This window comes from Emys orbicularis, chromosome 1, assembly GCF_028017835.1.
Source record: "Emys orbicularis isolate rEmyOrb1 chromosome 1, rEmyOrb1.hap1, whole genome shotgun sequence".
NCBI lineage: Eukaryota > Metazoa > Chordata > Testudines > Emydidae > Emys > Emys orbicularis.
In genome coordinates this window covers 180,292,295-180,314,776 of record NC_088683.1, presented here as the reverse complement: position 1 = coordinate 180,314,776, position 22,482 = coordinate 180,292,295, and the positions used below count along the sequence as shown (strand labels likewise).

The 22,482-nt window shown below is 47.9% G+C and overlaps 1 protein-coding gene across 1 annotated transcript; it reads left to right on the top strand.

The window, feature by feature from the left end:
* The first annotated feature begins 1,616 nt into the window (after positions 1 to 1,616).
* On the top strand, positions 1,617 to 14,689 carry TIMMDC1 (translocase of inner mitochondrial membrane domain containing 1). Its single transcript, XM_065411402.1, has 7 exons — positions 1,617 to 1,726; positions 3,359 to 3,524; positions 5,887 to 5,975; positions 7,741 to 7,808; positions 8,863 to 8,941; positions 9,841 to 9,951; positions 13,710 to 14,689. The coding sequence occupies exons 1-7, from the start codon at positions 1,617 to 1,619 to the stop codon at positions 13,852 to 13,854; spliced, it is 768 nt and encodes a 255-aa protein (XP_065267474.1). The 3' UTR covers positions 13,855 to 14,689.
* Positions 14,690 to 22,482: the final 7,793 nt, after the last annotated feature.

Here is a 22,482-nt window from a genome sequence, read left to right as displayed (position 1 = left end):
TTCGGATATAATGCAGTAAAGCAGCGGCTCGGGGGGGGGAGCTGCGCACTCTGGCAGATCAAAGCAAGTTCGATATAATGCGGTTTCACCTATAACGCAGTAAGATTTTTTGGCTCCCGAGGACAGCGTTATATCGAGGTAGAGGTGTAATAAATGGGGTGGGGGTATTTTTATTTGCTTCTGGTTTCTGAGCCCACTGGATCCTCTTGGGTCATGTTCAAGCTTTTCTCCACACCCATGAGGTCTACAAACGTACCTTTTTTTTTTTTTTTTTTAAATGAAAGCTGCGCCTCACAAAAATCACCTGAGTCCAGGAACCGGGGTTTTGGGGGCTGGGGTGGGGAACACAACTAAGAAGTTTGTGATAAAATGGTGAGTGTTGGTGACATTATTCCTGAGATGTGTACTCCAACATATGTATGTTCACTGGATCTTGGGCAGCTGGGCGGCCTTGTTTTCTACTTTCTGCTGGCTGAAAGCTGCTGCTTCTGCTTAGCACTAGGCGGTCATCTTCCAAGCTGGGGAGAGAGAGAGGGAGTGAAAGTCTGCTGAGGGAAAGCATTTTCCTTGGTCAGCAGTGTAGGTATGCATCTTCCAAGCCATTGGGGGATAGGGAGAGAGAGAAAGAGAGTGTTTGTGTGCGTGAGGTTCTTTCCTTGGTTAATGGAGAGAGAATGCGTTGGTGTTAAGCTGGTGGCTCTTAGGCCATGTCTACACTACAATCTATAGTGGATGCAAGTTATGTGGCTGTACAGCTGCTGCTGTTGGTATATTGCAGGGGTAGGCAACCTATGGCACGTGTGCCAAAGGCGGCACACGAGCTGATTTTTAGTGGCACTCAGACTGCCTAGGTCCTGGCCACCGGTCTGGGGTGGGGGGAGGGTCTGCATTTTAATTGAATTTTAAATGAAGCTTTTTAAACATTTTTAAAACCTTGTTTACTTTACATACAACAATAGCCTAGTTCTATAAGATAGACTTATAGAGAGAGAACTTCTTAAAACGTTAAAATGTATGACTGGCACGCGAAACCTTAAATTAGGGTGAATAAATGAAGACTCAACACACCACTTCTGAAAAAGGTTGCTGACCCCTGGTATATTGCTTGGGTGCCTGTACACTTGGCTGCTTGTGCTCCATGGGGTGGTTGCGCTGGAACAATTTGTATTGGGGGGGGGGGGGAGGAGAGTGCTGAGAGCCACTGAACCAAACTGTAAACCCTGTTATGGGATGGAAACCACTTCCAGGCAGCACCCCAAGTTCCAGCGCCTATGCCCAAGGGTCGGGATCCCAGCGTGCCACATGCCGCCCTCGGGGCGCTGCCTACTGGGGCTCTGGTGCAGCGCGTTGGGCAGCGCACATGAACGGGCAGACAGGGCCGCGGGGGCAGCAGAGGGGCAGCCCGGCCCCTGGGCGGGGGATGTGCGGGGCGGGGCCAGGCCGCTGCTTGCGCTGCCCCTCCCGGGCGGCAGGGGGCGGAGCGGGGCCGAGCCGGGCCGCTCTTGCCGCCGGGGAGGCGGGGCCGGGGGCACCCAGGCGTCCGGGACCGGGCCGCGCTCCTTGCTGCGGGGCCGGAGGCTGGAGCCAGCCCGCGGTTCCCGCGGCAGCAGCCGGGCATGGGGGCCCCTGGGAGCGGCCCGGAGCTGGGCTCGGCGCCCCGGCACATCGGCACCGCGCAGCCCCCGGACACGGGCTGGGAGCGGCTGCGGGAACTCTGGCACCGCGAGTGAGTAACGCCGGGCAGGGCCTGCAAGGGCATGGCTAGGGCAGCCCGTCCCGCTCCCCATGTGTGTGTGCCGTCGCCGCCGCCTCCTCCTCCCCTCATGTACATTGCTGTGGTTGTCTGCTTGTGTGTGTGTCTGTCCCCCTCCCCGACACACACACGCTCTGCTGGGGTTATCTGTCCCCTCCTCTGTCTCTCTCTCCGCCCACACACTGCTTTGGTTGTCTGTCCCCTCCCCCCCACTGTGGTTATCTGTGTCCCCCAACACACACACCTTGCTGTGATTGTCTGTCTGTCTGTCCCCCGCACACAGGCATGCACACTCTGCTGTGGTCAGGGGCGGCTCTATGTTTTTTGCTGCCCCAAGCACGGCAGTCAGGCAGATTCGGCGGGTGATCTGCCGGTCCTGTGCCTTCGGCACTGAAGCCGTGGGACATGCCGCCAAAGGCTGCCTGACTGCCGCCCTCATGGTGACCTGCACGCCGCGCCCCGCGGCTTGCCGCCCCAGGCACTCGCTTGCTGCGCTGGTGCCTGGAGCCGCCCCGGCTGTGATTATCTATCCAGTCTTCCATGCATTCCCTCCTATCCAGCTATCTTCCACACACTATCTATCTATCTATCTGCCCATCTCACACACACACATGCTGCTGTGGTTACCTGGCCTGCTCATCCTGCACAGCCATTCACACCTTTGCCTGGTGTGACACCCGTTGGTGAATCATTCACAGTCACCTGGATGTGCACCCAGTCTGACCTGCACACTCAGAAATTCACGACTAGTACATAAAGTAAGAGTTATAAGGGAAAATAGCACTGTTTCCATCAGGCGGGGAAACAAAACTAGCAACCTGCTAGTACTGATCATGTTCCTCTCTGGGGTGAGCATGGCTTATGCCAACCCCTAGCACTGGAAAATCATGAGATTGATTTAAATACCATTTAATTCGCTGTCTGGATTCTGAGATTTTGGGGGGCATTTGAGTCATGTTTTTGACCTTTTCTCCACAACCCGGAGGGCTAGAAACTTACCTTTTAAAAACAAAAGCTGAGATTCTCCTGTGATCACCTGACTCCAGGAACTGGGGCTTTAAGAATAACACCCAATATCACAAGACTCACAATAAAATCATGATAGCTGGCAACACTACCTTTGTGATATTCTGTATTGCCCTTTCATTCTAGGAGTGAGAAAGCACAGTCTCCAGGGTTCACTCAGTCCTTAGCCTTTTTGCTGAGACTTCCTTTGAGTGACATTTGTTAGGGGTGTGGGTTTTTAAATACCCTGAGACCCACCAATTCATTTCACATAGACCTCCAAACAGCCATTAGATGCAATGGATTTTTGGACACTACTGATCTTGACTACAACAGAACCTGTGAAGGAAAGGTGAAAGACTCTGTCCCCCATTTGCTTTAGCTGTCCAGTCCTGCCCAAGAAGGATTTAAAAAAATATAATGTTACCTGTTTGCTTAATGTTGATGGCAGATTATGAGTTTAATCTGTAAATGCAATAATTTGAAGAGTAGTGTCTGAAATGATCCCATGCGTGATATGTTTTAGCAGGCATGACTCTTGTTAGGTTAGCAGTGCTCCCAAATACTAAATCTCCCAGTAACATTGTTTCTTTGTGCTAGTGAACTACAGCAGTACCCAGAAGAAACTCTCAACATTATCAAAGCTACGTTTTCAGGGGCTGTCATTGGCTGGGTGTATGGAGGTTTGCCAGCTTTTCACCACGCGAAGACACAATATATTGAGCGGAGCCAAGCGGAGATTTTTCAGAACCGTCTGGATGCTGTGGTATGGACCAAAATCATGCATATTGGAACCAAAACTGCTCCTTTTTTGTGGAGCCTGTTTTCAGCAGCAAAGAGCCTGAAATAGAGGGGTGCGGGGTGTGGCAGGGGGTTGGGATGTGGGTTCCAGCCCGGCACCGCTTACCTGGAGCAGCTCCAGGGTGGCAGCGGCGTACAGTGGGGCTAAGGCAGGCTCCCTGCCTGCCCTGGCCCCGTGCTGCTCCCGGAAGTGGCCGGCGGCCTCGGGGGGGGGCAGGGCAGAGGGCTCTGTGCACTGCCCTGGCCTGCAGGCACCGCCCCCCACAGCTTCCATTGGCTGCGGTTCCCCGTTCCCGGCCAATGGGTGCTGCGGTGGCGGTGCCTGCAGGCCAGGGCAGCGCACAAAGCCCTCTGCCATCCCCTCCTCCCCTAGGGGCCGCAGGGACGTGGTGCCGGCTGCTTCTGGGAGCGGTGCAGGGCCAAGGCAGGAAGGGAGCCTGCCTTAGCCTCGCGGCGCCACGGGGGTGGCAATATCATGGGCTGGATCCAAAGCCCTGAGGGGCTGGATCCGGCCCGCGGGCCGTAGTTTGCCCACCCCTGCTGTACATGTTGGTTGTTAATCAGGCCAACTTTTTCAGGTGACAGATTGACCTGCTGTGCTAGACCAAAATGTTAAAACTTGAAAGAAAAACATCCTTACTTAAATATGAATTTTTAGATTGGCACTGCTTGTGGTTGCAAATTTAAGAAATTGGCTGCTGCGTCACTTACTGGGTGCTGCCGTTGTAAAGTTATAGCATTGTATGGTACTTCTCATTCGGAGGTCTAGTGTACAACAGAGAATTCAGTTCCCATTGGCAGTCAGATTTAAAGGGCAAGATATTTTTAATACAGGTAAGTGTGCAAAATGTGGGTGTAATTACCTACGTAATTTTCATGCACAGTTACTGTGATTGCATTTGAAAACTACCAAACTCTTTGATTTATATTCATAAATATATAATTTGTGTAACCATCTGTGGTAATTATCTACCTCAATTAAGTGCTGAGTTATGCTCACATCCTCATGCTTATGTACTCAAAGTTATATTTAAGCTATTAAATTAGGCAAATTCTATTATTTCAAAAAATGGCTTACAAAAATGTTGTCTCTAATTTCCAGTGCGTTTTAATGGCAACCAGGTTCTCTCATAATCTGCATCATGAGGCTGTCAGATTGGTAACTTCTTCTTTGCTTGTCAGCAGTTTTTGTTTTATTTAACACTTGACAGAATACAATTACAATTATTCATTACATCCAGCTACAAAAAAGAATATTTTATATTTCACTGGATCATGCCTTTAAAAGGATTCTTTTTAAAAAAAAAAAAAAAAAAAAAAAAATCTTACCTCTGTTTGTAATTTGGAAATTAAAATAGAAATGACTTTAAACATACTTTTAAGCATTTATAGTATTTATTTAGTTTTGGCATTTTGCTCAGCTTCCACAAAAAAAACTAGAGCACCCAGTTTCTCTCTGTGTTTCTAGTCTGTTTCAGGCGATTATACGTTTGCACCCGTGCTACAGCATGTGGGTTGCAAGCGCTGCAAAAGAGGGTGTTGGATTTAAGCAATCTTAATTGGAATGTTTTAAAATTTCATGAGATTTCTATTAATATTACATCTTGTAAAACCTTGTTTATATACAAAGCTTAAATGGTAGGCCTAAACTACACTGCTTGAGGGTCCTTCTTAATGTTTAAGGCAAATGGTTATCATTTAGTTATTTAATGACTATTAACCCATAGTTAAAATCAGTTAGAAACTAGTTTCAAGTTTCTGTCCCAATAGGTTTCTGCACTGCCAGGGTACGTCTATACTTACCTCCGGGTCCGGCGGTAAGCAATCGATCTTCTGGGATCGATCCCGGAAGTGATCTCCGTCGACGCCGGTACTCCTGCTCCGTGAGAGGAGTACGCGGAGTCGACGGGGGAGCCTGCCTGCCGCGTCTGGACCCGCGATAAGTTCGAACTAAGATAGTTCGACTTCAGCTACGTGAATAACGTAGCTGAAGTTGCGTATCTTAGTTCGAAGTGGGGGGTTAGTGTGGACCGGGCCCCAGTGTCATAAAAGACATTACTTTTCTGAAAGATGGCTGCCTTCAGCTCTAGGATTGGAAATACCAATTGGAATTAAAAATTTAAATTCATTCTCAGTTTTCCTGTTGAATGGCTGAGAGAAATGGGGGCTGTTTCCCCTTAAGATGGAACCAATGTATCAATTCCATCAGTTTGAGTACTATCAAGATGGGTAATCTTAATGGAATAGCCAGTGTCTCAAGTATCATCTATGTGCAGTGAAATGACAGTGAGTTTAAGACCTGTAACCTTCTCTCATTCTCCCCATAGCAATCTGCACATCGTGCTGCAATCCGTGGATTCATCCGTTACGGCTGGCGCTGGAGCTGGAGAATTGCTACTTTTGTGGCAATATTCAAGTAAGTTTTTCATACCTATGGTTGTGGGGAAACATCAGGATAAGAACCTGCAGAGATCTGTTTAGGTGAAAATAACCGCTATAAGTGTTAAAGGGACTCTGTCAGGTTGAAAATCATACTTTAAAAAAGCTTTTTAAAACAAATGTAATTTATTTTTCTCCATTAATATTCTGTTTTCTTTTGACTTCTCACTGAGCGTGGAAGATGAAAACAAGAGTGGTTGGTTTCACTTTTGGGGCTAAATCCACAAAGGGGACGTGGGCTCAGGATTGCAATGCCTAAATTTAGATGTTCTGCCACCTAGTAGAATCCACAACTGCAAGTTAGGCCCAATGCACGGGGAGAGTTAGGTGCCTAAAAAGGATATCTACAAAAGCCAGCAAGCTGAATGGATTGGTGCCTAAGCTAGCCAATAGGAAATGCTGAGGAGAGAGGTGTGGCCCAAGTCCCACTCCCCTCCGACTTTGGACTGGAGTAAGAGGTTTTTCTCCACTCGGGGATCACAGCTGTGGAGCTTCAGCCAGGTCAATGCTTTCTCTCAAAAAATGGAGGAGGCGGTGGTGGTGTCACCCTCTTTAGCCCTGAAGCCTCATGGTTAGGGCACTCACCTGGGAGGTGGGAGATCTGCAGTAAGTTCCTGCTCCTCTCAGGCAGAGGGGGGATTTGAACCTTGTTTCTGATGAAGCTGTTCCATTTAGCATGAAATACTGAAGTAGTCATTGGAGCAGGAACTTGAACTTGACTGTCCCCCATCCCAGGTGAGTGCCCTAACCACTGGCCTATAGAGTAATTCTTCAGTCCAGTGAATATTTAATACAAAGTAGAACAGTTTCATCAGGAAAGATTGAAAGACCCACCTCACTGGTGTTTGCAGTTCCTCACGGTTTAGTACCATTTTCAGATTTAATTGATGTACTGTTTACTCCTTCTTCTGGAACTTTAATTGTGTTAACTATACTGGACCTAACACACACCCCTGTGGTTTCCCCACAGCTGTCTCCAGACATGTTTCGCACAGCTTGAGACATTGCTCTTTTTCATTACCCCCTTGGATTTTTATTCTATAGCCAGTTTTCAGTCTACATGACAGTGTCCATGTGCAAACCATTTTATAGTCATTTTGGGAGAAAGTTTTTGAGATAATCAAATGCCTTCCTAAAATCCAAATACCGAATTTCTGCTGCATTCCTCCTTCCCACTAACCTTAAGCTTGACGAGCAATTACCCTCCCCACCCAAAAAAAAAAAAAAAAAAAAAAAAAAAGAAACCAACAACTTACAGTTGATGGTTTTATCCTCACTCAATAGTTAGAGACATAGGCTGCGCTTTAGGAGTTGACCAGCCATGCTTGTGGCTCCCACAAAATGTTCACGGTACACTGTCATACTTCTGTTAGTCTCAAAGGTGCCACAGGACCCTCTGTTGCTTTTTACATGATTGATAGGTTCACTTTTGGGTCTAACCTGCTTGCAGACTTCATATGGTTTTAATTTATGCTTGGAAATGCTGATTTAAAAAAATTAAATAAAAAACCTTGGCGTTCTAGTGCTCCCCCACATCCTGTAAGGTGATTGAGGTCAACGCATTAGTGGCTACTGTGTGTGTCCCAGACAGATCGGCTGTAGGGAGGATGGGGTGGGCTGACTTCTTAGCTCCCCATTCTTTAGTGAAATCCTCTCTGATTTGGGTTCCATACGGCTGTATTGTCGAGTGTGCTGTTTGTTCATGTCTGCCTTCTGACTCTTTCTGTGCCCCACGCTTGCAGCACAGTGAGCACTGGTCTGTCCGTGTACCGCAATAAAACCACCTTCAGTCACTTTGCTGCCGCAGGAGGTGAGATTACTTTATTTTTATATTCTGTTCTGTCTGAGTGAGGAGATACTGTCTTTGATTTGAGTCAGTGGGAGTCAGGGCTCCTGGCTTGTATTTCCTCTGCTGCCACCGACTCACTTTATGACCGTGGTTAATTATTTAACCATGATGTGCCTGTTTCCCATTCCTAATACAGGGGTGATAAAACTTTCCTAACCCACCAGGGAGTTGCAAGGCTTAGTTAACGTTTGAAAGTTTGTTGCCCTTCTTGAGTGAAAGGTGCTTGGGTAGTATAAGTGCGGCGGAACAGTGTATAATATCTCATCTCAAAAAATGAGAAATGCGCATTAGAAATCCATCAGTGAGGGGGTATGCATATTCCTTCCTTCTCTTCATAACAGCTTAATGCTGCTGCTTACAAATGTTTCCAAGGGAAAGATCATTTTTAAGTTTGCTCTAGATACAGAACAGGGTCTCTTTCTGTATGTTCTCTTTATACAAGCATATACTGCGATTCCAGTTGGATATATTTTTCCTCACTTCCTGTTTTAAACTGTTAGGTAGTATTACTGGTTGTTGTTGAACAACTGCTGTGCTCCGTCAGAGGTAGCTCCATTTCAGTAGTGGGTGGGCTGGTAGTCCTCCCCAAGCATTTAGTTCTTACAGCTCTTTTGGAAGAAATTTTGTGCTGTGTTTAGTGTTAGAGAAGTTACAGATTAAAAAAAAGACCTATTAGGTTGCCACTCTCATCTTCCCTTCCAATCTGAATTGGAAGTATGGCAACCAGGGCCAAAATGTGACTTTTGGGGGTGAAACAGCTTTACTGAGTCACGTGACACCATATTGTGACATTCCCCCCCAAACTGGTGAACATAGGGTTCAGACTGTCACACATGTTCAGGCCTCTCAGAGATTGGCAGAGCCACTGCTGGCTCAGTATTTGGTTTCTGTTCTCTTGAGACTGGCTTTTGGCATTCAGGGGGTGGGGGGTAGAAGTGGCAGAGCAGTTCCCTCAGTGTGCGTGTGTGGTGCTAGGACTCCTTAGAGACTCATGTCTGTGGCTTGTGTGTTTTAGCCTTTACAGGAGGCCTGTTCAGAATGCATTTGGGCCTGAGCAGAATGGCAGCTGGCAGTGTCTTTGGAGCAGCATTCGGGTAAGCTGCACACATACCAAATCAATAAACAGGGTCAGAATTACATTCTTTAGCTACTGTATGTTGGATAATGACTGCCCAAGTCAAGCCTTGAATCTTAGGAGGGGCTGCAGCAGACTTCCCATACCCTCAGCACCCTGCTGGATTTTCTGCATCCCTTCGTGGACCATGATGATTTCTGTCTCCAAAAGTCCCCATCCAATTTTTCTGTTCTTTATACTTCATTGTTCTTCCAGTGATGGCTGGATACATGGAGATTTCCCTTTCTCCTTAGAGCTGATCAGTGCTTGCGCCTTAAATGACCATAGAAGATGCTGATTACCATTAAAACAGAAAAGTAACAATAGTGTTATGATCCTCTCTCCTCCTGCCCCTTCTCCCCATGTTTAGTGTCTCTACTAACCAGCTCTTCAGTTGGCTTCTCAGAACAATTAGCCAAAAGTAAAGAGGATGAAGCATTTTCTTGAGAAGTTGTGTTGTATACTGGTGAGAGCAGGAGACTAGGAGCAAGGACTCCTGGATTTCCTTCCCAGCTTCACCACTGCCTGCCTGTATGCCCTGGGGCAAATCACTTAGCTTCTCTGTGCCTGTTTTCCCAGCTGTAAAATTTTAATAATACCGACCTACCTTGTCTGATAAGAGGCTTAATGAGTGCTTACAAAGCACATCAGCTGGTTGTAGCAGGGGTATTGTGTTTCCTGAATAGCTGTATGGGGAGTTGAGCTTCATGCAGTGATTGTCACCGCTTAGTGAAAAGGAGGTCTGAATATTGGAGGAGGTTATGGATCACTGACCACGTGGTTGCCCCCCCTCCCACACACTCGTTCCTTATTGCCAGTAAACTATTACTATTAGTGTCTTCTGATGGCTTATCTGTAACTTCCTCCTCCACCTCTTAGCATCCCTGCAGGAGGGCTGTTGATGGCAGTGCAGAAGCTCGCTGGTGAGACCATACAGGAGAAAAGAACACGTGAGAGAAGATTGCTGTATGAACAGAGGTTTGCAGAGTGGTAAGAAAAAATGTTGCACTATCTAAATTAGTGAATCTGTATCATTGATCAGAGATGGCTGTAGTTCCAACTTTTTCATTTGGCAAATCAATTTGTAAGAGAGATTATTGGATGGTCTATTTCTGCTTCCAGCCCCAGTTCCTCACTATTTGATTCTCAGGTTGTTTCAGGGATCAGTCTAAGAACCACTGATCTGGTCTTCCTAGCCTCAGATTGCACCATTTATTGTCCAGTGAAAGTCATTCCAGTCAATGCTGCAATTTGCTTATTTTGTAGTACAGTAGTTTGAATTTATAGCTTGCCTCCGCTCAAAACTCTCCCAACATCTTCACTTCTCGTGTGGCTGGGAAAGTAAACAGCAGATGTTAATGTATTTTAAAGAATGTTTGGACTTTACTGAGTCTTTTATTACAATATGCAGACTGGGGTCAGGGGGAGTCAAACAGGGTCAAAATTCTTCTCATGTAGGTTTACATTTCCCTTTATTGGAAAAGGGATGCCAGAAGTCTTTGGGAAGGAAGGCCTCCCCTAAAACTATTAATCTCTTGAAAACTGAACAGTGTATATATTTATTATATTAAAAAAAAATCCCTAAAGATGGAAGAGAGCTATTAGTTCTTCGAGTGATTGCTCATGTGTATTCCACAATAGGTGTGCATGCTCGCCACGTGCACCGGTGTCAGAAGTTTTTCCCCTAGCAGTACCCATAGGGGAGTACCCGTAGCAACCCCTGGAGTGGCGCCTCCATGGCGCAGTATAAGGTGCGCTGCGCGCTCCCCCCACCCTCAGTTCCTTCTTGCCAGACAACTCCGACAGAGGGGAAGGAGGGTGGAATGTGGAATAGACATGAGCAACACATCTCGAAGAACACCAGTTACGGAAAAGGTAACTGTCTTTTCTTCTTCAAGTGATTGCTCATGTGTATTCCACAATAGGTGATTCCAGGCTATATCTGTTGGAGGTGGGTAGGCGTTCACAAATTCTCGGGACGGAGCACAGCCCTTCCGAACCCGGCGTTGTCCCTAGTCTGGGAGACGATCGCATAATGCGAGGTGAACGTGTGAACTGAAGACCATGTGGCAGCCCTGCAAATGTCCTGAATGGGGATATGGGTTAAAAAGGCAGCCGACGAGGTCTGCGCCTGAGTCGAGTGTGCTCTTACAATCGACGGCAGAGGGATTCCCGCCAGGTCATAACAGGTACAGATGCATGACATAATCCAGTTGGAGAGCCGCTGAGTGGAAATCGGCTGACCCCTCATGCGTTCGGCCGAGGCGACGAACAGCTGCAAAGACTTCATGAACAGCTTAGTTCGCTCCAGGTAAAAAGCCAGAGCCTGTCTCACATCCAGCGTGTGGAGGTGACGCTCCTCACTGGACGCATGGGGCTTGCAGCAGAGGACCGGCAGGAAAATATCTTGACCCATGTGGTAGGTGGAGACCACCTTTGGGAGGAACGAAGGATGTGGGCGGAGCTGGACCTTATCCTTATGGAACACCGTGTACAGGGGCTCAGAGGTCAGGGCCCTGAGTTCCGAGACCCGCCTAGCCAACCTGATCGCAACCAGGAAGGCCACCTTCCACAAGAGGTGCGACCAGGAGCACGTAGCTAGTGGCTCAAATGGGGGACCCATCAGCCGGGCCAGCACCAAGTTCAGGTCCCACTGCAGGACCAGGGGCCTAACGTACGGGAAGAGACGATCCAATCCCTTAAAGAATCGGCCAGTCATGGCATGGGAGAATACCGTGTGCCCCTGCACCGGCAGGTGGAAAGCCGATATGGCCGCCAAGTTCACCTTGACGGATGAGGGCGCCAGGCCCTGGGCTCTAAGGCAAAGGACGTAGTCCAAAATGAACTGGATCGGGGCAGCCACAGGGGAGATGCCCCGCTCAGCCGCCCATCGGGAAAACCGAGACCACTTTGCCAAGCAGGCTCAGTGCGTGGAGGGCCGCCTGCTTTCCAAGAGGACACGCTGAACCCCTTCCGAGCACGTCCTTTCCTCCCGACCTAAAATTGTGATCATCTGATCGGACCTCCTGTATAGCCCAGGCTTCCCCAAAATAATTCCTAGAGCTTTTAGAAAAATATCCAAACTTGATTTAAAAACGATCAATGATGATGAAGAATCCATCATAACCCTTGATAAATTGTTCCAATTTTTAATTACTCTAATCATTAACACCTTATTTCTAGTCTGAATTTGTCTAGCTTCAACTTCCAGCCATTGGATCATGTTATATCTTTCTCAGCTAGATTGAAGAGCCCATCATTAAATATTTGTTTGCCATGTAGGTACTTATAGACTGTAATCAAGTCACCTCTTAACCTTTTCTTTGTTAAAATAAGTAGATGGAGCTGCTGGAGTCTATCACTAAGACATCAGTTTGTAGAATAAGCAGATTACAAGCCCCAATGGTAAATCCTCCATATGCAGTTTTTCACATGGATAGAGTAATTGAGACCACATCCATGTTTTATTTCAAAAGTACTATCAGATTTTCATATCTATCAATTCATTCACTTACCAGTTTTTTCCAAAACCTCACTCTTCACCTGCTGAATCTAAATTACATCCTTTAGATGTGATAATATTACTGTTACATTACATAGAAAGAACTAACTCTTTTCATAAAACTTCAAGACTTGTTATTGCTTATGGTAACAAACCAAAAGGGATGGCTATTTTTTTTCAAAATGTGTATAGGATTGTATTAGAACTGTTCATGATATTAAGAAGAGCCCTCTATCACAATCAGAACTCACTCCAACAGACCACACGTTGCATCAATAATAGCATGCCCAAGTCAAGTTCCAACACTGGAAGTATGTAGAGCTCCTACTCTGTCTTCAGCTCATACACTTACAAAACATTATTCATTACTTACTGCGTCAAGATCTGATGCCAACTTTGGAAGAGCAGTTTTGCAATCTCTTTTCAGATAACTCCTAGAGCTCACTATCTAGAAAGATGACTGCTAGCTAATCACCACAAGTGGGATCAACATGTGCAGTAACTGAAAGAAGAAAGTTGGTTACTTACCTTATAAGAAACTATGGTTCGTTGAGAGATTCTGCACATCTGGACCCCATGGCCCGTCCTCTGTTCCTGCAGCTCAGAAGCTTATAAATAAGGGTTCTAGGCAGCAAAGGAAGTTAGTGGTAGTTGAGGTCACTGCCCTTTATCTGCTTTGGGGAGGATGGGGGATTGAGGGCGTGCACGGCGCATGTGTGACCCTGGTAGGGAAAATATTCCACACTCCTGTGCTGGGGCCCAATGGACACCATCAGTGGGATTCACGTGTGTGGAACCAGGGCCGGCTCCAGGGTTTTTGCCGCCCCAAGCAGCAAAAAAAAAAAAAAAAAAAAAAAAAGAGAAAGCCACGATGTGATCTGCGGCACTACCTCTGCCGCTTCAGCCGGCCCTGTGTGGAACATCTCGAAGAATGACGGTTACTGTAAGGTAAGTAACCATTTTTTGTTCTTTTTTAATTCGAGCATTCATTTGACTGGCAGCTTGGGAAAGGAGTGTGTTCAAAGGGATAAGCCTGGTTCTTGTCAATGACACTGTTTGTGAGACTCATAAAAACTTACAAATAGCAACAAAACTAGACAGAGCCTAAAGATTTGGGCTTTCCGGTTACTGGTGTTTGTTTTACCAATGAGCAGGCGGAAATAACTAAACTCTAGGGCTGCAAATTATACGCTTAGAGGGAGAGTACAGAAACTGAAATCACTTTATCTTCCCTCTCCCCTTTTAGGAAAGCTAGGCTTAATGTTACTGAGTTTGACTTGGAAGAAATTGTCAGTAACACTCCGGAAGGAACCATGGAGAGAGATATGGAGAAGATCCAAGAGTTGTTAAATCTTCCCAAGAACCCTCTGCCACCGGAAGATAGGAACTAGTCTGAGCTCTGACTTCAGTCAAGGCATCTTGGAAGATTGGCGTGAATCTGTTTCTGTATCTGTTGTTTTCAGCAGCAGCAGTTTGACAACAATGTTGTGGATATGCATCATGACGGAGGGAGGGTTCAAGAGCTTTAACTGGAGTAATGACCAGTGAGCTGTGTTTTGTGTGAGGGCAGCAACAGAACTCTTAGTGGCTACTTCACACTTGAATGCCCTGGGCCACATCTTAATGCAATATACACAGAGAAAGGGGGGTTCATTAGTGCTGCAAGAGTGCATATCCTTATGCCACTGTAGTGATTGGCATGATGGCAGAGTCTAGGAGCTGCCACTCTCCCAAGGAAGCCTGTAATGACATTTTTATCCTTATTTGAAAACAGAAACTGGCTGCACTGATAGCACTGGAGTGCTGCCTATCCATTGCCCAGGTGCAGCATGGGCAATGCCCATGCTAGTTCCCTCCACTCTCTTTCTTCAGCGTACCTCAACCCTGCTCCGCTAGGAACAGTGCTACGGTTGGGAAGAGTTTGGTGACTGTGGCCTACTCAGGCTTTAGGCGTTTTGCGGAAATAAATGGTTCTCAGTTTTCCAAATGAGGCTTGTGTCAGGATCACAAAGAAAGTGCCTGACAAGGACATACCTTGGGTTCCTCTAAAGTAGGGTGTCCTTCCTTGAGGGGGAGGGGGCTACAACAAGGATGACCGCATGTTGGCAGGAGAGCTTAACGTTACGGACACATTTTAACCAAAAATTGTGATTGTGTTCAGTTACAAATCACAGGATCCTCTTGGAGGAAAACTATTGGAAATGCTATTTAACAGACATAACCGCTCACGTTGTCTAGACTGTTTTGTCTGCTAGAATCTCTTCTTACTCTGGTCATATAATATTGTAACTGAGCACACCAGCAAGACGGCTCCCAGGGCCGAGGAGAGTTAAGTCTCATGGCCCCATTCAGGCTCTTGAGGCTGACAACCCCAATTCTCATAGCAAGAGCAAACAACTTGGTCATGGAAGTCTAGGGCTGGCTTTGAATTATAACAGCCTGTGGTTGAAATGGCTATGTGTCCCTTCACCACTGCGTGCTGGGCTGAAGCCAGTTTTTAGCAATGCTCGTAGTTTACTCCCTGGAACAGTGAGGTCATAGGTGCACGACCCTACTCCATGTAATGGAAGAAAACTCCCAACAAGGTAAAGACAGGAACCTGTTGACAAGCCATAACAGGAGCAGGGACTAAGTATGTAGCTTCCCTCCCCAGGGTTCAGCCAGGTACAGTACATGTCATTAAATTCTGCCTGAATGTGTTATTCCCTCACTTCCAGGTTGCTGTTCACATCTGCACAGCTCAGTCAGCAGAGCACGTCCCACCCACCCAAACCCGGTTCCTCACACAACTTGTTTAAATAAGGCACTGGTTTTCAGAAATGAGCATGTTCTCCATCAACTGTACTCTCGTTTTTCCATAGAAGGGAAAAAATGCATTGTTGGGGTGGACGTGTCTTGTTCCTTCACATACTACAAGGGGAGGAATGTGTACGGCCATGGCTCTGCTTCATTGTTGTGGTCTTCCTCCACACCTATGTACAGGTCATCAACAATGCTACCGTGACTCCCCCCCTACCCCCAACAAACGTGTGTGTTTGCCACTCTAGTTATGCTGCGTTGTTTTTCAGCCTTGCCCAGTTGTCAGATTCTTTCATGCTCACATACTTTCTTGCTTCCCCATTCCTTGTAAGCACCCCACACCCTCACAACTTTAATTATGAGCTATATGCTGATGTGGCTCATTGCTCCCTCTTCCTCTTTTAATGACTGTTCTGGGAGTGATGATTAATGAGACAACTTCTTGTGCACGGTGGAATGCGTGTTAGAAAAACCATCAGAGCAAAGCTAGTTTTATAGAGCTTTTTTGCTCAATGAGGGTCAAATGCTGTGGTTTAGCATTAGAAGTTGATTCACTTGCTCTTTCAAACACCCTCCTTGATGCATTTCCTGCCCAGTCTGTGTTTCCCTGTACTTCCTCATTTTGTATAATTCCAGCCACTGCTTCAGTCATGGCTCAGAATGGGGAATGAGGTGTTGGTTCTGAACGGTGTCTTTTAAAAAGCATTTTTACTAGTGATAAGAAGTGGCATGTTGCACAAAGACTGCAGGCCTTTAGTTATGAAATGAGGTGGAGGTGTGGGGGATGTGTGTGTGCCAAGCATACCTGTGCTGTGGCAATGCTATCGTGGAGGGCCCATGGGCTCAGAGTTGAAGGGGGATTAGGGAAGAGCCCTTCAGGCGGCTACTGAGACCGTGCAAAGAGGCATCAGTTACCCCTGATGGAGTCTGTGCCTACCAGCGTGACCGACCTGCTCTTTTACTGCCTGGAATGCTGACAAAATGGGGGTTAACACATGCACGCTGGCTCTTGCCAGGTGAGAGTGGGTGCTGACCAGGCACGGGCCAAGTACCCTGGACTCCCACTGGCATTAGCATTGCGCACACCTTGCAGGACTGGGCTTTAAGGTGCAGGCCCCCTTTCCAGCTCAGCCCCTTTGGTTGAGGATTGTATTGGTGTAACTTGCCAACCTTGCACATAGTCTGTACTGTGGCAGCCAACTGGCTAGAACCTGACCTGACATAGGGCTAGAGCCACAAAAGGCTACAGCACCGAGGTTCTACTTTAAATCAAGTCCAACTGTTAGCGCCTCACAGCGCTCACTCAGCTGCCACCTCACGCGGTGCCTAAATTCCATGGGCACCAAAGCTTCTGCCAGTAACATCCCAATGCCACCACATGGTTTGGTGCCTAAGCCTTGGCAAGCTCCTCACACTAGCTTGAACCACTGGGCTAGTGGGAATAACAGGGAGGAGGGCAGGGGTAGTGGCACCACTGCAACCATGTTTTGCAGGAAAGGTTTGACCTGTTACAAGTGCCTGTGGCTAGGTCTAGGTCTAGGAGACTGTTCACAGCTGTGAATCCTGCGTGTAAGGTAGCACCTCCCTCTCACCCAGGTGGCTCAGGCCTCACCTCTCGCAACTCTCCTATTTACTAGCATAAATAGCTTCCTCTGCTCAGCAGGCTGGATTTTGTGGAGCCCATTCTTTGATGCCTAACTCTGAACCTGAGTCCCCGTTGTAGATCTAGACCAGCAGCGGGCAAACTTTTTCGCCTGAGAGCTGCATCGAGTTTCCAAAATTGTATGGAGGGCTGGTTAGCGGAGGCTGTGCCTCCGCAAACAGCCAGGCGTGGCCCAGCCCCGCCCCCTATCCGCCCCCCTCCTGCTTCTCAGTCCCTGACGGCCCCCCCGGGCCTCCTGCCCCATCCAACCCTCCCTGTCCCCTGACAGGCCCTGGAACCCCTGCCCCTGACTGCCCCCCGCCACCCCATCCAACCCCCCTCTCATTCCTGACTGTGCCCCCCGGGACCCCTGCCCCCATTCAACCCTGCCCCCTATCCACACCCCCGCCCCCTGACCACCATCCTGAATTCCCCTGCTCTCTATCCAACCCCCCCACCCCCAGCTCCCTGCCCCCTTACCGCGCTGCCTGGAGCACCGGTGGCTGGTGGCGCTACAGCCACGCTGCCCAGAGCGCCAGGACAGGCAGCCGTGCTGCCCGGCTGAAGCCAGCCACGCCACCACGCAGCAGGTTAGGCCGGGCTCTGCAGCTGCACTGCCGCAGGAGCTTGCAGCCCCACTGCCCAGAGCATTGCGCCGGGGGCAGAGCGAGCTGAGGCTGCGGGGGAAGGGAAGGGGCGGGAGTGGGGGCTCGCCTCCCAGGGCAGGAGCTAAGGAGCCGGGCAGGAGGATCTCGTGGGCCAGCTGTAGTTTGCCCACCTCTGATCTAGACCCTGGTGCTTACTCTGTGACTATATAGCTTTTAGCCAGTGTAGAAGCTAATGAGCTCCTGTAGTTTCCCAGCACATAGAGCAGATATGTTTATTATTAAGAAAAGGAAACCAAATGCAGAGTTTACCCTTTAATACAATTAAGGGGGGGAAAAAACCCATAGAATATCTTAGCCAAAATGAAGATGTTAAACTGAAAGCAGTTCACCTGTTACAATGATTCAGGTGTTAAATAAGCTGAAAGGTCTCATGGAAACCATGTGCATTTCACTGAAAACACCGTGAGACAGTAGAAAACATAAAACATGTTTTATAGGGGGGAAAAATCAAACCCTAAATTTCCTGCATTTCTGTCAGTGTGAAATCCCTTAGCTCAGCTAGAAGGAATTATTTACGTCATAAGGGTATCTGGCGATTTACAAAAGCATATGCTCCACAGAAAAACCCTACCCCAGAGAGCTTACAGGCTTCAGTCCGGAGTGCATATTAAATATAGAACAGCTGGAGGAAGATGGCTGGAAGTAAGTATGGCACTTTTTGGTTTTGTTTTTATTTTAAACAGGAAAGCATTGTGGTAGAGACGCATTTCTAGGAGGCTTCAGAGGAGAGGGGGAAGTTACAGAGCAGTATGAAAGGAGACACAAAGCGGAGAGTGGGCAAGTAAGTACAGCGTGGCATGGCGGCGGACAGTGGACCAGTAGGAGAATGCAGTAGTTAAAGCTGGCAGTAGCAAGAGTACAGACTAGTTGCTGGGTAGTAGGAAGGGGAAGAAAAGAAAAATGTGACACACTATTCCCATCACCATCCTAACTTACACTGGCTTCTCACCCAGAGCCTGAGCCTCCCTAAGCTGCCTTTATTGGCTTGGTTTCCCTCCAGTAATTTCTCTCATACACACCTATTTACCAGAAAGAGGAGTGTAGGATTGGGGTGTCCCAGTGCTGCTTCCCAGCTGGGCACTCACTGGTGGGGGTCAGCGCATGGTTGCAGCAATATCAAAAAAGTGACCAATGAGAACGCTGCGATGCACAACCAGTCTCCACCGTTAGTATCTGTTCTGCACTGCTGCCGTGCGATTACTGGTCCCACTCCCCGAACAACGGCTGCAAAACAGGCTGGATGAAGCTGTAACTCACAGAGCCTATAACCAGTTAGCTTTAAAGACAAAGCAGAAGGGATAGAGTAGAATATGATAAGCAAGCAGGGGCGGAGGTATGTTAGTAAATCCCATGGTGCAAGCAGCCTATTGGGTTTTGGTTTTCCCCTCAAAATGAGAAATCGCTCTTTCCTACACAGTAGGCAATAAAACCATTCAGGCCAGATCTGGATAGGTCCTATCCAATGCTAGAGGCCAAGCCGGGCTCTTCCCCGCTTCAGCTTCTGAATGGATATAAGGAAAAGACTGAGAACAGCAGCCATAGACTGATCAGCAGCATCCCAGGCCAGGGTAGTCCCATACCGCCAAATTTCCTGCAAGGAACTAAAGACTCAGCCCACCCCAAGCCTTGTGGAGAAGCAATAGTAACGAGGGTGTTGTAGTCACACATCCCCACACACCGTTAAGGGGAGCAGACCTGTGGTTTTGGATGAATTTTCTATTTCTTCATGTTACATGCATGTAAGATAGCTGCTGAGCAATCTGACCGCATATGAGTGTTGACTAGGGGAAATACATATAAAAAGTACCAGTTGGGTGTGTCTGCATGCTGTCAGTTGGCTGGAATGTGCAGATAGATGAGCTTTGGCATATCATCTTCCTCTTGGGGGTGAACTAGCAGAGCTGTATCTTTGATTCACTGGCTGGAGGGGTTTTTGGGACAAACAGGTCATGAGTACTAGCATTAGTGCTGCAAACGAGGCAGATAGCTGTACGCACATTAGTTAGCAAATGGCCAGGGTGTCAGTGTATTAATGTCACTCCAGACTACACTAAATGTTATGGCTGCTGAAATAAGCATAAGACGTATTTCCCTGTCTCTGTTCAGTTCTTCCTTAAGGAGTGGCTGAACTTTGCGTCCTTACTGGAGAAGGGACTCAAGACAGGAGACATCTGTGATTGTCAGGTCCTCAAATACATTCTTAATCCAAACTCTACTCCAAGAACTGTACTGGCATCATGCCCAAGCCCAAGGACCATGCATAGAATGGAACAGACTACAGCTGCCCTCAGCTCTAACAAAGAGGTGCAGCCTGTGCTTGGATCAAGATTGCACATTGGGACCTGTCATCTCCCAAGGGCCAGCCTCTCCTTACTAAAGATGGGCTACCTGGTAAAGCACCACAGGCCACCCTTGCCTTAGAGACAATGTCAAAGTCAAACATCCCAAACTCTGAGGAGGCAGGTGGTGTACTGGAGCAACATTTCTTCTTGCTGCTCATCAGGAAAATGGAGCTTTCTTTGGGGTGGCATTGCTGACACAGGGCTGTGGTGCATTACTGTCCTAAAGCTTCTGTGGTGGTGGTGTTTATTCACAAAACACCATCTTCCCAGTCCACTTGAGCAGATTTCCTGCCTGCTCCGTCATCCTCTTCTGGAAGAGCCAAACAGTCTATGGAATAAGCCTTGGCCACGGAGGACAATGGGGACTGCAGTGCAGGGCATACGGGATACGAGATCTGAGGGGACACAAAGGTTAGATTTTTTTTTACTCCTAAAACATCCATGAAAATGACTGTCAGAGACAACAGAAGCCATCTGCAGACCTCATGATGGCATCTAATCTAACAAGCAGTAGCAGAGGGGGTGCTTTGCCTGGGTGAGGGCAGGCACTGCAAGCCACGCACCACTAGGGCACCACACTTTGGGTTGGAATCTGGGCCAGTCTTTGGTCCTTGTGAAAGCCTGCAGGTTCTCTGGGGAGAGGGTTTACTTTGTGCAGTAAGGATGAATCAACAGCAAACCAGACTATCTGACTTACAACGGGCTGTGGTTGCTACTACTTAGGCTAGGTCTACACTACCCGCCTGAATCGGCGGGTAGAAATCGATCTCTTGGGGATCGACTTATCGCGTCTCGTCAGGACGCGACAATCGATCCCCGAATCGACGCGCTTACTCCACCAGCGGAGGTGGGAGTAAGCGCCGTCGACTGGGAGCCGCGGCAGTCGATTTTGCCGCCGTCCTCACAACAGGGTAAGTCGGATCTGATACGTCGAATTCAGCTACGCTATTCGCGTAGCTGAATTTGCGTATCTTAAATCGACCCCCCCCCCCCGTAGTGTAGATGTAGCCTTAGGCTAGGTCTACACTACCCGCCTGAATCGGCGGGTAGAAATCGATCTCTTGGGGATCGACTTATCGCGTCTCGTCAGGACGCGACAATCAATCCCCGAATCGACGCGCTTACTCCACCAGCGGAGGTGGGAGTAAGAGCCGTCGACTGGGAGCCGCGGCAGTCGATTTTGCCGCCGTCCTCACAACAGGGTAAGTCGGATCTGATACGTCGAATTCAGCTACGCTATTCGCGTAGCTGAATTTGCGTATCTTAAATCGACCCCCCTCTGTAGTGTAGATGTAGCCTCAGATAAACTCTGCATTTTAGTGTAAGAGACTGTCCCACGATCAGCAACAGATCTCAGCAGTTCTGACACCTGATCTCTGGGTCTGCCCACTATTTCAATCATCAGGACTAGGAACAACCAAGCATTTACAGAAAAGCAAGAGGATTTAGAGAAAGAGGAATGCAGTGGAATGAATTTATTCAGTAGGGAAACTCCTACTATAGAATCTGTGCTGATAAACCCCCTCGGACTACTTGCTAACCAAGATTTAGTATCTGTTCCAGATGGGGCCTTCCCCGTAGGACAGTGAGAGTGGGTGGCTGGGTTTGGACATGAGAGAAACTAACCATGATGATTTCCCCTTCCTTCATTCTCACAGCATGTCAAGTTGTGAGTCCGTCCATTCTCAGAAAAACAAACAAACGTGCCCCTTAGGACTTCGCAACTGTCACTATGCTGCACACACTGGCCACTGGGACAGCAGAGAGAGAACCCAGATCATTCCCCCCAAAATAATAATAATTTATTAATAGCTCTTATTGCACAGATCCACTCTCCCTTCTCCCCCCGTTCCTTCCCCCGACCTAAAGAAAAACCTTTGTTAGGAGAACAGGGTTTAAGAAACAATTGAGCAGTTCCAATTCCATCCCCAACCCCCAGGCATTTGGAAGCAGCATCTCAGAGATCTTTAATTCTGAGCCTTACTCAATAGCATTTCTCTTTTCTTCTGCTTTGATTCCTGTTTATCAGCCTGGGTCCTCCAGAGGAAGAGTCAGCTGTAAATCAAGTCAGGTATCAGGAGTAAGGAGAGGGACTCCCCAGGGCCCAAAGTCATTGTAGAAGTGTAACCAGAGTTTTTCCTCACTCTGTAATTACAGGGCAGTGACCCACTTGTGCTTCCATTTTCTAACACCCCCATTTCCATGCTGACCCTTCCCCAGAAACTGCCCCAGCATCTTTCACTTGATCTATCAAAAATAAACAGCACTTTCAAGCCTTCTACTCCTCCCGGGGCTCCCAATGAAGCTATTTGATACCTCGCACCCTGCCGCTCACCTCACTGCTCACATTGGAAATCCTGAGAGGGAGAAAACTCTCCTCAAGCTGCTGAAGAGGAGGGTTTGGAGGGAAGCCCTGGCTGGGATGATTTAGTTGGGGATTGGTCCTGCTTTGAGCAGGGGGTTGGACTAGATGACCTCCTGAGGTCTCTTCCAACCCTAATCTATGATTCTATAAGTGCCTCAAAGATGGATGAGCATTTAGGGTATGTCGACGCAGTCCGCTGTGGT